Consider the following 13,318-nt stretch of genomic DNA (forward strand, 5'->3'; position numbering starts at 1 on the left):
TTTTCTACTTGTTTTGTGTGGGAATTAATTAGATATAAACCTGTCAATCTTAATGCAAACTAAATAATACCAAGGTGTGAAATGATATATACCTGAAAAGTCCAAGGCACACACTCCAATCTGGTGGAACCCTTTTAACACTGACATAGCTTTTAATGTTTCTGTATCCCATATGTGGATAGAGGAATCTCTGCCAACCTGAGAAGATACAACACGTGTTTGTTTGGGCGGGTAACAAAGCAAAAGTAAGATTTCAGTGCCCGCTTTACCTGTCCTGTGGCTACAAAGTCTTTGAGGGGGTGGATGGCCAGGCAGAGGATGTCGTCATTGTGGCCCATGTAGAAGCGCTGGGTGTTCTGCTGTCGGTTGTAAACCACTCCCACAGCTGCTACGTGGTAAACGATCTCTCCGGTCTGGGTGTAAAACAGGTTACTCCGGCAATCATAGCCTCTGTAACTGCAAACACAAGGGCGAACACGCTTCACAAAAGGCAGACCACTATTCAATCATGTCCTTTTCTGCTCATCGTTTTACTTATTATAGTAGCCTCCTTTGTATGGCTGGACAAAGTGAGCCTACCCGTGGATAAAGTGCAGCTTCACTCCACTGCCCGGCGCCCTCTCTCGCTTTTTCATTGGCAGCGCTCGGCGCTTCTCTTTGGACTGCTCTTTGAGCTGAGGTAGATCTTCTTTATAAACCTGTGAGGAGAAAGTGCACTTTCAATCATACAGACAGTTTGTGAGTTGTGTTTTGTTTCATTTATTCAATTTATTCATTGAATAATTTTCTTTCAAACTGCTTCAACCGCTCTATACCAGGCCAGGATGAGCACAGGCGTTTGTGTGCTCCATAATTAGGTCTGAATTGCTTGAATCCCTTTTTGATTCTATGGTTTTAGTGAGCTTGGATATAGAAATTGCACAAAAAAAAGCTGTAAAACCTGAAAAAAACCACACCTGAATTTAGGACTGTTTTAGGTAATGATTTAAGCTCTGTGAGGCGAAGGATCAAGAGTATGAGGTTTCTGATCCAATGCATATTCTTCTAATAGCGATTAACATAAAAGGTTTGCTTCATAAGTTCCAGCTGTACACAAACCTGTCTCCGGTATGTGAGCTGGGTTTCCTGTTCGATTTCAGAGTCCATCTCAGGAACATCTGATTGGTCTGAATCCGACTCCTCACTGTTGGAGTCCGCCAAGGTCTCTGCAAAAGCAAGAGCACACCGCGCGTTATTGGCACAACAGCTCCGTGACCTGAACTTAGAACACCGTGCACCTCATAGGAATAAAACTGTCATAGCTGAAGATATGGGCCGTCATGTAATTACCAGCTGACACTTCCTATTTATCCACCAGCTGCGCCTTCAGTGACACTGCTCAAAACAAATGTCTTAAAATGCTGAACCAGCAAATGGGGAGCTGCGCCAAGAAGAGGCAATGAGCGGAGCTGGCAGCCAAGGTCGACTACTCACAACCTCCATTAGCAAAATGAAAAGGAATAGTGCAGGCTTTCAATTCAGAAAGCACAGCTGCACTCTGTCCCTGTGAAAAATATGACAATGCAATTATGGTTCCAAACCTCATATATTTCTATTGGATTTTCCTTAATTAATGGCAATGGTGGTTCCTTTGCAGGCCTTTACAGGAAATGGTTGTGACCAATATTAATAAGAGTGAGAAACATGGGGCAATGGTTGGTTTGGTACTTTGAGCTTCTTGCATTATCACACAGACATGAAAAAAATACCTTGTGGTGCTATATGCAGAGCCTCTTTTGATTTCCTCTCAGGGATAAACTTCCATTGAAACACAGAATGGTCCGCGCCGCCAATTGTAATAACCCACTGGTAATCATGTGACCATCTCGCATTGGTTATGTGCGCTGAATGACCTAAATACTTTTTACATTTTGCACCTGCACAAAAAAGAAACATGCATCAGTGATCAAATTAATGTAACGTAAGGTATGGCATCAATACAAAAAAAACAAAACACACATACCTTTTTTGATACAGGGATATCGCAAGAGTTTGACCAGACCATAATCGTCCGCCGTCACTAATATTTGGTTGCTAAAGTTGGCGTCTACAGAGTTGATGTCATTTATATCGGAGTATTTGGGCCATATGCCGTTGACTTCAGGCCCCAGCACACACGTCCACGACGCCCACTGCACCAGCTTCAGCTCCTCCCTGTTGCTCACCTCCTTCCCACCTCAACAAAACACACACACTTTTACTCAGAAATCACATCACCCGACAGCAACCTTCTTTTTTTTCTTTTTCAAATACAGCATTGTTCATTTTGCCAACAAATGTTCATGTTTTTTGTCAGTGGATTTGGATTTTCTTTTTGTGTCAGTAGTAAAGTTTCGCTCCCCCCCCCACCTACACCCCTTACTCCCATACATAGCGTGTGCCTGATGATGTATTCAAATCTCAAATGTATGCTACACACATTAATCAGCAGAATAAGATACATGTGGCAAAGTAAATATTTTGACACTTCTTTACATTTATTACTTAAACTACAACTTTCATGCAGGTTTGTTTTTTAGTATTAAGAGCATCATAGTTCCATTAGGTTGTATATCCCGCAACCCATGAACGCGTCATCCTGGTGCTGCTTTGTAAACAGAAAGGACCTGACAGTTTCCTATAGATGTTGGATTATTGGACATTTCATGAGGATTTTAGCTGCATCAGAGCATGTCGGTCAGATGTTTATTTAGTTCACTTCTTCCATAACGCTAAACTATGACTGTGTTAGCGGGCTAACTGTTGCTGCTTTTAACGTTTCCACTGCTTGTGTTTACATGGGGCGGGGGGAGGTGAGGGGTGTGTTGGGGGTGCACAGTGAGGCGGGGCACAACGTGGAGCTCGTCTCTGCTTCTGCGGGATAAAGTTCAATGGGCAGATTCAAAGGTGCCGCATCGAGCAATTCAATGTGGGAATGCAACAATTTCCGGTTGGCAAATGGTTTAGCTCAGGGCGGCTTCAGGGCGGTCAGTCTTTTGATCAAAGTATAGTCCAATAATTCTTTTCAGATTTTTTTACTAAAGTGATTTTTCCAATGGCATGGCTTCAAACAGCCTGGGGCCTTTTACTGTGTGGATTTCGCAGGATTTTGTACTCCGGTTTCCGCCTATCAACACAACACATGCACAATCGGCTGAACCCTCAGGCTCAAGATGTGGATGTGGGTCACCAGGCACGATATTGTGGTCGAAAAAAAGAAAAGTTGACGAAGCTGATTTCACAGTTGCTTTCTCTTACTTGGCATCCTGTAGAAGAGCCTCCTCCCGCCGCCGTCATTGGTCTGTAGGTACTTGCTGTCCGTTGACCAGTCCATGTGCGTTATAAAGCTGTGGGAGCCAATGCACTCGCCCACTTTCTTATATCTTTGCACGACGCCGTAGATGTCCACCGAGTTGTCATTGGAGCCAACCGCCAAATGCGTCCCATCGGGGGAGTACTTGAGCTCGTGAATCGCCTCCTTCCGGTCCTTGATGTGCACCACTTCTGTCATGTCTCTGCAGGGAAAAGACACATTTTTCAGTTTTAAAAGCTTTCATGGTCAGACGGACACAAGCACCAAATGTGGGAAGGGGAAAGGTTTTCTTAAGGAACAGCAGACTACATATGGAGAGATGTGGAGATCAAATAAAGCTGAAGTAATATGGACAAAAAAACACACTAGTTCTTTACAAATATGCCTGCTATTGATCATAACTTCTTACTGACTAACATGTATTCATCGTCCAGTACTAGATCATGATTAACTTGTGTTTGTAAATGCTGCCTTCATGCATTGATGGCGCTGATACTGAGGAAATATAATTGATCTCTTTTTTTCCTTGTCATTCACGGAGCACAACAATTTGTCATTTGCCCTTTGTGCACCCACCTGACTCGGAGGACGGTGAAGGAGCCATCTTTCATCCCCAGCGCTAAATGGATGCCGTCAGTGCTCACAGCTGCACAGCGGATGGGCTCCTCCATGTTGCAGCGGGCTATTAGCGCGTGGTCAATCAGGCTCCATATTCTGTTGACACAAAGAGCAAGTAATTACCAACCAAGCACTCCTCGGCCAGCATCAAAACGCCAAACTCCCTTTAATGAGGCTTCCTTCTATGCAGCATAAGAGAGACTGGCTTTATCTTGAAACAACTTAAAATCCTTCATTTAATTTCAGCAGACAAAACAACCGACGGTCTACATTCTGGGTCGAAAAGCCGCTGACTTTACCTGACAGAACGGTCGTCGCTCCCGGTCATTGCCAGTGGTTTGGTGGGGTGCACAGCCAGCGCCCAGAGCTCGCCCTCACAGTGACCCTGCATGATGAGAAAGGGCTTGTTGCGATCGTGGACGACTATCTCGAAAATCTCGCTGTCCTGGGTGCCGACGAGTATGTGATCACCGCGCCAACAGACACTGCGAACGGACAGGCCTGAATATGGACATAGGGAAAAGGATAAGTCAAGAGTTAAGAGATTAAATACTACTTTGTTATGTAGCTGTCCGATGCTAAAATAAAGTATTAATAAATCCAATTACACTGCAATATTACATTACAAATTGATGAAAAACTACTGACAGTGAATGCCATTAATATGTGCATTCCCTGGTTTGCAAGTTACCTTTATAACCTTGGTCCGTTTCCCTGAGATCAATGACAGTAATTGGTTTGAAGTTGAGATCCCATAGCCGGACACATCCGTCTCTTCCCCCGGTGGCGAAGCCCTCTTCACAGGCATTCATGCTGAAAATCCCTGACTGGAGGAAACGACAAACTGTCACTAAAGATCTGTGCAATAAATGAGCAACCACATCACCAGCTATAGCTACAGAACACATGACTCGTGCGGCCACTCCGAGCCGGCCGGGCAGCTAACGGGGCTTTCACATTTACCGAGCTGCTGGGGGCAAGGCAAGAATCGCTGGGGAAATAATGGTTGAGTTTAGGCTTGAGGAACACGGAAGCATTTTGTTAACAATTTATAAGCAGATGTGTTGCCGCAGTAACAAAGGTCAGGCACAATTAGGAGTGGAAAAAGGAAAAGGGTTTGGGCTCTGTTTTCTGAACATATTCATAGTCTGTAATCATGTCAAATCACTACATCTAAATGAAAGCTCAGAAAGCTTTGAAAGTGTTTTATAAATACTTACAATTCGGAATAGTGATTTCCACAATTTTTCTTCATTTTCGCCCCAATTTTTCACCTTTTTACACACTTCATAAACGTATAACAAACAGCTTTAGTATTAGGTTGGTGGTTTCTGCTTTTAATAACTGTGTTTTCATAAGATAACATTTGGAATACAGAATTTTTACCTTCATATAAAAGTTAGCTAAATAAATGAGCAGTTTCACAATGTAAACTACAATGAATAAGACAAATGAAAGCAATTTACGTTCCAGTACAGAAAGGAAGGAGCCTGGTATCCAAAAGGCAATATAATTATCCCTAACCCTAACTCAATATAAGGCTGTAAATTACCAGGAAACATGGCATCGATATTGTGGGGTGTCCAAACCTTTTTCATCGAGGGCAGTATTGAAGCACATACAGCATAGGGCCAAACACTGGTGGTAAATGGAGCCAAACATTCAACTGGGACACCTATAATTTTGGCTTGGAACCATAATACCATCTCTGTCTCACAATAAAGTGTTGTTTCAGGTTCTAATTGTGTGGAATTATCAAACGTAAAAGTACCATCTCTGACAACGTAAACCAATTCACCAAGAAGCTTGAGGGCCTCCGTCGAAAACTAGTCTGATAGCCGTATTTGGACTAATACTGAACCGACCTCATCTATGCATTTTTGTACATAAGAACCCATTGATGGACTACACTGCAAACTAAAAACTGTCACAGCTTAGTGTCTTTAAACAGGCTTTGCAGTTGTTTTGATACACACCCTGTGGTTTTACACTGGTACCGTTATCAGCCGCCATAAGCCCATGTATCAGAATGGATCAGACTGGGAAAAAATGGTATTAGACCAATACTAGTATTTTCTGGTAATAATGTGGAAATTAATTATCCCATATTACCGCGTTACTTTGTTCAAATGTTATTACTGCTCTGTAAAGTGTGAAAAACTGAAATTATTTCCCATGGTTCATTCAAAAGTTTTAAATCTTTCAAGTAAAAAATGTCTGTCCTGTGATGACCAAGGAGTCAGACATTTGGCTTGTAAAAAAAAAAAGCAGCTACGAGTACTGTAGTTATTATCCCCTCCCCCATCCAGCCGGCTCTCCACCCAGCTGTTGATCTCATAGATATCATTTAATCCTGTGTAGCAAAAGGCTGATCCTTCCCCACTGAAGCTTGTCTGCATTTTGGGCATCCTAGCAGTATCCACTTTAGGTTTATGGGGCAAGGTCAGTGGAATCAGCCATAGGGGCAAAATTGGCAAATGGCAAAAAAAAATAAAAAATAAAAAAAGGATCATATCTTCACTCAACTTACCCCATGTGCCCCTTGTACCGTCCTCATCAGATTGATCCCTTTCCACACATAGATATCCCCGTTCAAGGCGCCGGAGTATGTGATCTCGTCTTTGGCACAGGCGAGACACAGGATGGTCTGCAGGTCGCCCGTTTTGCCAAACACGCCGCGTTTGGGTGTGAGCGCATTACCGCATAAGCTCCAAAACTGAAAACACAAACACGGGAGTTCAAGAGCATGTCAGCTAATAATCCCACTGTGTACGTAATCCTACTGTCCAAAAATTATCACACACAGTTTCACAGCGTATGAGAACACACATCTTTTTTACTTTCAAGGTATTTTATGGGGTTATCGATCAGAAAGCAGAACCAATAGAAAACAAAAGGGCAACATTTCTGTATCAGATTGAACCCTCTGGAAGAAGAAATCCAGGTATGACCTCCTTGAAAGTCAAATTGCATCTGTGCGTTTGGGGAACCTGATGGGGGTCAGCAGCGGTGCCGCACTAACCACCTGATCAGCATGCGCCCACACAGTCGCCCGCGCACACACATTATTCATGGGCAAGGTCATTGGGATGCACAGGCACGGTCTCGTCTGGGGCTAAATCCATCAAACAGGCAGAGAGAGAGACGCCCTGTCTGCATGGAGATGAGATCGGCAGCCTCGAACTAGCATGAAAATATGATACAACATTACACCAGAAAGAGAAAGATGACTGCCTTCCGTGGGCGGCATGAAAAGCGGACTTTCTTTCCCCTGGTTCAAGGACTGCGAAAGCGCTTTCAAAGGACATGGAGGCATCAAATGAGTGCTTGGAGATAGCGGTGACAGTGAGGGAATTATTAAATAAGCTGGTGGAGAGTGGCACCCGGGTGCGCATCGGTGACACCTACCTGAGCGACTGATACGGCTGTGTGTTAACAGAGGGGATCGATTATCACAGACTGGATCAAAGGCTCAGACACACGCTGTCAACAGACCTGCATAGGCTGCGGGCTCTGATTCACGCCATCACATGTTTTAGTTGTGTGGCTGAACGGTCTCCTCTATCTTATAAGTAGTCAACTGCGTTCATTGGCCAAAATTTAAAGTGCATATGACAGGTTTTAATCCTTTTGTAATGACGACTTAGTTAGCTGGATAGCATCTGTTGTAAGTAATAGTCATAGTTTTTTTCAGTGACGCAGTAATTTAATGAAGAAAAGTTATTTATGTTTAAGTTAATGACTCGCTCATTTCTCATTGATATAACATGGTTGCACAATAACAGTTTACCTCTACGTACAGTGGGGAAAAAAAGTATTTGGCCAAAATCCAATAGAATGTCTATGTGAAACTGACCAAATACTTTTTTTCCCCACTGTATGTCACTTCCTGTCAGTGTCCACTAAGGAAGTGAAACAATAAACATCACAAAAAATGTAAAAGCAAAAATGATGTCCAAATTGTCCTTAGCTACCCTTGAGTTGGACAGGGACAGTGGCACCATCACTGCAAAATGTTAGTGTGTGAGGTAATTTCCCTCAGAAACCTGAATGCTTCGTCACACATCAGAGTAGGTCAAGACTCTGGGATGGTGAGGGCTGTGGATGACGGCTCATGGCACGATTTCAGCACAAATCCTCACACTTAGTCTGTAATGATATCAAGTCAAGCATGCTCTACTGCGGAGTACTTTTCTCTAATCGATATCTTTAATCTCTTTCAGTTTGCTAGTGTTTGTTTTTTTTGCAATGCCGCATGTCATGAGCAGTGGAACTGACGATACACATTAACGTTTGACTGAAACCGAACTGACGTCCAAAGTAAAGCGGAGTGTAGTATCAAGCCAAGGGTAATGGGCGATGCTCTGTGGGCCAGCCTGTTGCAGAGCCAGGAAATTGTGGATGGATACAGCCTCACTGCGCCGCACTCCCTGACTGCAACTGATAAGGCCGCGGGACACGAGCGCCCGGGGTAATCCTGCATGGGGCTGCTGAATTACTAAGAGAAGAACGAATGTGAGAGGGTTTTACGATAAGACCAGGACCAGCAGAGAAAGGCAACAGGGTGGAAACAAATGGCCTATATGAGGCCATGTAGTGTACCATGTAAAAGGCAGTTCATATCAGAAGTGCACTCTTTGGGACAGATAGGCCGACGACTGAGGGATTAGAGAGACGTCGTTAGCTCAGTTACCTCTCAGAAACTACTTTACATCTTAATTTATCCACACCGCTCAAGTTACTGGTGGCGGCTGAGCTGTCCTCATCCTCACCCACTCCATCTTGACCATAAGATTTGTCAGCAATGACCCTAAATGAGGCAAGAGAGCTGAGTGCTGCACTTAAAAGAGGTTATGTCCTCAGAACTCCTGTTGAAGAAAAATACTTTTAATTCAGGAATGCTTTTCTCCATCCATTAAGGGTAACAACCAGCTCATCTGAATGTACAAGAACAGTCAAAAAATAAAATAAAAACTATGTGCAGATAGCCTAAGGGTTAAAGCTTCTGCACATATGCAGGCCACTGTGCCAGCATCAGCGTTGTGAGTTACTCATCCGGCCCAAAGAAGCCTGCGGGTTATGTATTGCAATAGACTAGCTCTGGCAGAGGCTAAATTCCAATCACAGCCTTGATAAATGCAGTAGATTAATATAATTGCAACATAATTAGTATTGTAATGGTAGTGGACACTTGAAGACGTGCTTTAAAACATTCAATGATGAACTAATCCATGGTTAATTACCACAAGAGGGAGGATATATGTGTTGGGTAGAACAGAACTACACAGTCCTAGTATGTAGTGTGGTAAAGCTGCGCAAATTGTACTTTTAATGGTCACAATTAAATCGTAAAGACGATTGTTAAAGCATTGTCCAGTGGAAACGACACAAACTGTCTTCACAAGGTTTCTTCTTCCCTGATGGCACGGGCATATTCCAAGATCATAATGTCAGGATTCGTCAGGCTCACATTGTGAAAGAGTGGTTCAGGGAGTATGAGACCTCATTTCCAAACATGGATTGGCCTCCACAGAGTCCAGATCTCAACCCCATTACAAGATCAGCGTGAAAGATGGATGACACCTGGCTCTTTTGACATTGCAGAAGCTTATTGAAACAATGCCACAGCGAATGCTGCTGTAATCAAAGCTATGAAGGCGCTACAACCAAATATTGCAGCGTGTGCCTTCTTTCAGTAAGGCAGTGTGTCTTGGTATCTTGGATAGAGGCTGCTATCTCTGCAGCTAGACCTCCACAATCATGTTCTGAAATGCATGTGACTGAATGTTGTTTAAAAACATTACTCGCAAATCTAATCACTACTGCAATGCTTCCAGTTTGGAAATAATACTGTTTACCTTCTGAGATTTTTGTTGACCACAGACTGAGATATTCAGTTTAACTTTGATCACCCTCTTGTTTAATCTGTGTGCTGCATCTGAGTCCTATTTCATCTGCCTTATAACTAGGATATCTGGAAATCTATAGTCTATAGTCCAAAACCTGAACTTATCTATAAAGCTGGCCGCTACAGGACAAACAGAGCATGGAGTCGTCTTGATCAAAGAGCTGTACATTAGTCCCTTTGTGTAACTTTAGAGGGGCTGCGTGCAAAGGAGAGCCACACCAGTCGCCCAGTCAGGGGTTGTGTTTTCCTCAGCCTGCTACAGTGAGTGGATTACTGGGGCTAAATCTGCACCATGCTCTCTGTGCTATAATCGCTGAGCGCACACAGGGTTGGGGAGCAGATGTCACATGGTCTGCAGGAGCAATGGGGGGAATTATGTGGGACAATTGCTAAGGATTGCATGGAGTCTCAGAAAAGGGAAGGCAAGGAAAGAGTGTCCAGGCCGCACAGAGGTGAAAAGCCATTACTACTGTAAAATAGTGAGTGAACAAGGGCTCAACACAGCGTACGCTTCAGACAGTTTTATGAAGATTATGAACAGCGCCATCTTCAAAGGGCACATTATTACTGTGTACCAGGCAGATGAAGCTGCAAGATCAAGTGCAATAAAAAACGCAGCGTGTTAAATGGCTACAATTGACAAATCGCATGCGGCTGCAGTTAGTGATGTTTGTAAATGGTTTCGATCATCATTCAAGTTTGGGAAATAAAACTGAACCAAAGGATGGCTCAGCAAATGCACCCAACCAGAACCTCCTAAAGCTGAAAGGCAACACTGAATGGCAGTTGTTCTTTGCCCATTTGAATATGAGTCATGCCATGTGCTATTTATGTATGTAAAGCAACTTATAAGCATAGACGGTAGAAAGCAGAATTAGCATATGCACTTGGGGTGATAAAACTGGATATGAAGGGCGTATGAATTTCTAAACATGCAAAAGAGGTTCAGAGGTGCCTTGCATGATTAATGACCTGGACTCGCATTTACCTTTATATGTTTCACACCACAGCTCACAAGTTTGCTCGGCTGGTACAAATCCCACGATATGTCGAATATCTACGGAGAGAAGAAGACGTCATGAATGTCACATTAAACCAGTGTTGAGTAATGTTATATGGACAAATACATTTAGGATTCTTAGGTAGCTCACAGGTTATTTTTCATGGTTGGTGTGTTGTTGAGTTTATTAGAGATAAGAGCATCTTTAGCTCTTTAAAGCCTACCACACTACTATAGCTTTGTTGTAGTGGCTGTCTTGACAAAGCAGCTCATATCAAGTCCCATTTGTCGACACATTTTGTCTTTGATCGAGTATAGCGTACTGAAATCTGTTTATGCCCGCTAAGTATGAGGATGAAACAATCTTCACAAGCAAACTATCCAGGTTGTGTTCTGCGAAAGTCTCATAATTACTCCTCAAAAGCGTAAGTAACTCTCTGTCGTTCTCATTCATAAAAGGACCTCATGGCAGTATAAAAATGGAGATTCCTGCAATAACCGCATGAACAGATAGAATGAATGCCTTGGTGGAGGTCTGCGCTCTCCCAGTGCTTCTATGTGAGTTTTTGATTTAGAGCCAATGTGGAAGAGCGAAACTATCCACCGTCTGTGCTGTAAAGTGTGGGCTGAACTAACAACCGCCACTTGCCCATATTTCATCCTTTCAGGAAAAAAAAAAAAAAAACCTTTTCATTAGCCGCGCACCCTCTCAGACTGGCTCAGGGCGGCTCGCGATCAATCAGTCCTAACTGGCTCGCGTCCCCCCCGGGCCAGCGCACCATACCCCGCGTTTATGGCTAATTGAACTGGTCGATCCTAAGCTTGTGACGGCGGAAGATTGTTTACCCTGTCTGTGTGACCGGGGGCGGCTGCCAGAACCTTCCCTCTCCTCCAGTCCCACACGCAGATTGTGTTTTTCGAGTCCAGGCCCACAGACACCAAACACTGTGAAGAGAGAGCAACGGTTAGCATCACAGGGAATGGAAGATCACAAAGAAGAGGAAATGCAGCTGGTCAGAGGAGATCACATTTTTATTCTAAAGAAATCTTTCACATTTTTAGTGAAGTAGAACGGAGCAAGTTATTGGAAAACCTGCTTTTAATTATAGTCTGTGTCATGTCATGTCATGTCAGTAAATTATTACCCTTACACAGCAGAATAAACACATGACAGGGATACTGTCATTATCCTGGGCTGAAGATGAGGGGTATTGGCCTCTCAGGCTTTCTTAAAATAATCTTACTAATGGAACTGAAGATCCTACTCCAGGAAAGTTTTGAATAAATTAATAATATTGACAGCAATTTCGGAGTAGCTAAAAAGGTGTTGATCTTGAGATAGTATTAGAATATTTCAAAACAGTTACCTTTTAGGGCATCACTATATTTTACACTACCATGACACATTGTACCTAATGAAATTCAGTACAATGTAATGTGCTCTGCAACCCTCTGTAATAACTTGTACCTATGGGTTAGAATGGAATAACTTGTATTTTGTACTTTGTAGGTACATGATGTAATAGGACACAAGACCCTTGGGGTTAGGGCTTAAGGTTAGAGTTAGAGTTATGTCTTATATACCTACAAATTACAAATACATATTATTCCATTGTGTAGCTAACCCATAGGTACAGGTCATTACAGATTGTTACAGAGCACATTACATTGTACTAAATTTAGTTAGGTACAATGTATCAAGGGTACTGTAAAATAAAATGTTACCCACTTAAGATTGCAGCCTGCAAGTTCCATGTGTACAGGTGTACAAGACAGTACGCATGTAAGTACAGGTATTACACATTAAAGTGCCAGATTTAATAAAGGTGTACAAACTGTAACAAAGGTGTACATGGCATCTCACTTTAGATTACAGCCTGCGCTCATGTAGAGTTAAATATTAAGTACTGTGTATTTTTGTGCTAGCTCTGTGGTCATTTTCCTCAATTTATGAAACATTATAAAGCCGGCACATCTATCCCAACCAAATTAACCAATAAAATATGTGCACCTGCAACTACATGTTTAGAAACCTTGACCTTTAATGTGTTATTAGTTTACCTGTACTGTCATGGTCAGTTACTCATTTTGGTGCCTACACATGGAACTCGTAATCTAAAGTGTTACCTACAAAATATAATTTCCGGAAACGCTACTATATACTATTATGAAAGTTGTGGGTTTCCTTGACAATCTTAGGGTCAGTTTGCAGGTCTCGGTCTTAAAACGCTGAAGACCCCTTGACAAAGGACATCACATGCTGTAACTGCTCTGCTGAGCTAATAATCTCTCGTGAGCAAAACAGCTATAGGTACCGACGCTGCAGCAGCGGGGAAGCCACCATGAAAATGGCTAATAAGGGATAAGAGAACAGAGCAGTTGTCCGGCCCCTGGCACTTCCGCTCAGCAGATTTGAGTGCTTTTGCTGGGGGAGCCGGCATGTCTGACCGAGCGAGTTGGC

At 43.0% G+C, this 13,318-nt stretch overlaps 1 protein-coding gene across 3 annotated transcripts in view; it reads right to left on the reverse strand.

Moving 5' to 3' along the window:
- The window catches only part of eml5 (EMAP like 5), a 35,250-nt gene that overhangs the window by 13,359 nt on the left and 8,573 nt on the right, over positions 1-13,318 (reverse strand). For all 3 annotated transcript variants that reach the window (XM_079573872.1, XM_079573870.1, XM_079573871.1), the window contains exons 3-15: positions 11,704-11,802; positions 10,846-10,914; positions 6,480-6,665; positions 4,641-4,776; positions 4,249-4,450; positions 3,908-4,045; positions 3,277-3,533; positions 2,003-2,215; positions 1,749-1,916; positions 1,099-1,205; positions 580-698; positions 270-456; positions 93-198 (exon numbers count right to left, since the gene is read on the reverse strand). In XM_079573872.1, coding sequence (XP_079429998.1) covers positions 93-198; positions 270-456; positions 580-698; positions 1,099-1,205; positions 1,749-1,916; positions 2,003-2,215; positions 3,277-3,533; positions 3,908-4,045; positions 4,249-4,450; positions 4,641-4,776; positions 6,480-6,665; positions 10,846-10,914; positions 11,704-11,802 — 1,987 coding nt within the window. The remainder of the gene's footprint in view (positions 1-92; positions 199-269; positions 457-579; positions 699-1,098; positions 1,206-1,748; positions 1,917-2,002; positions 2,216-3,276; positions 3,534-3,907; positions 4,046-4,248; positions 4,451-4,640; positions 4,777-6,479; positions 6,666-10,845; positions 10,915-11,703; positions 11,803-13,318) is intronic.

Source organism: Gobius niger (assembly GCF_951799975.1).
Source record: "Gobius niger genome assembly, chromosome: 16".
Lineage (NCBI taxonomy): Eukaryota > Metazoa > Chordata > Actinopteri > Gobiiformes > Gobiidae > Gobius > Gobius niger.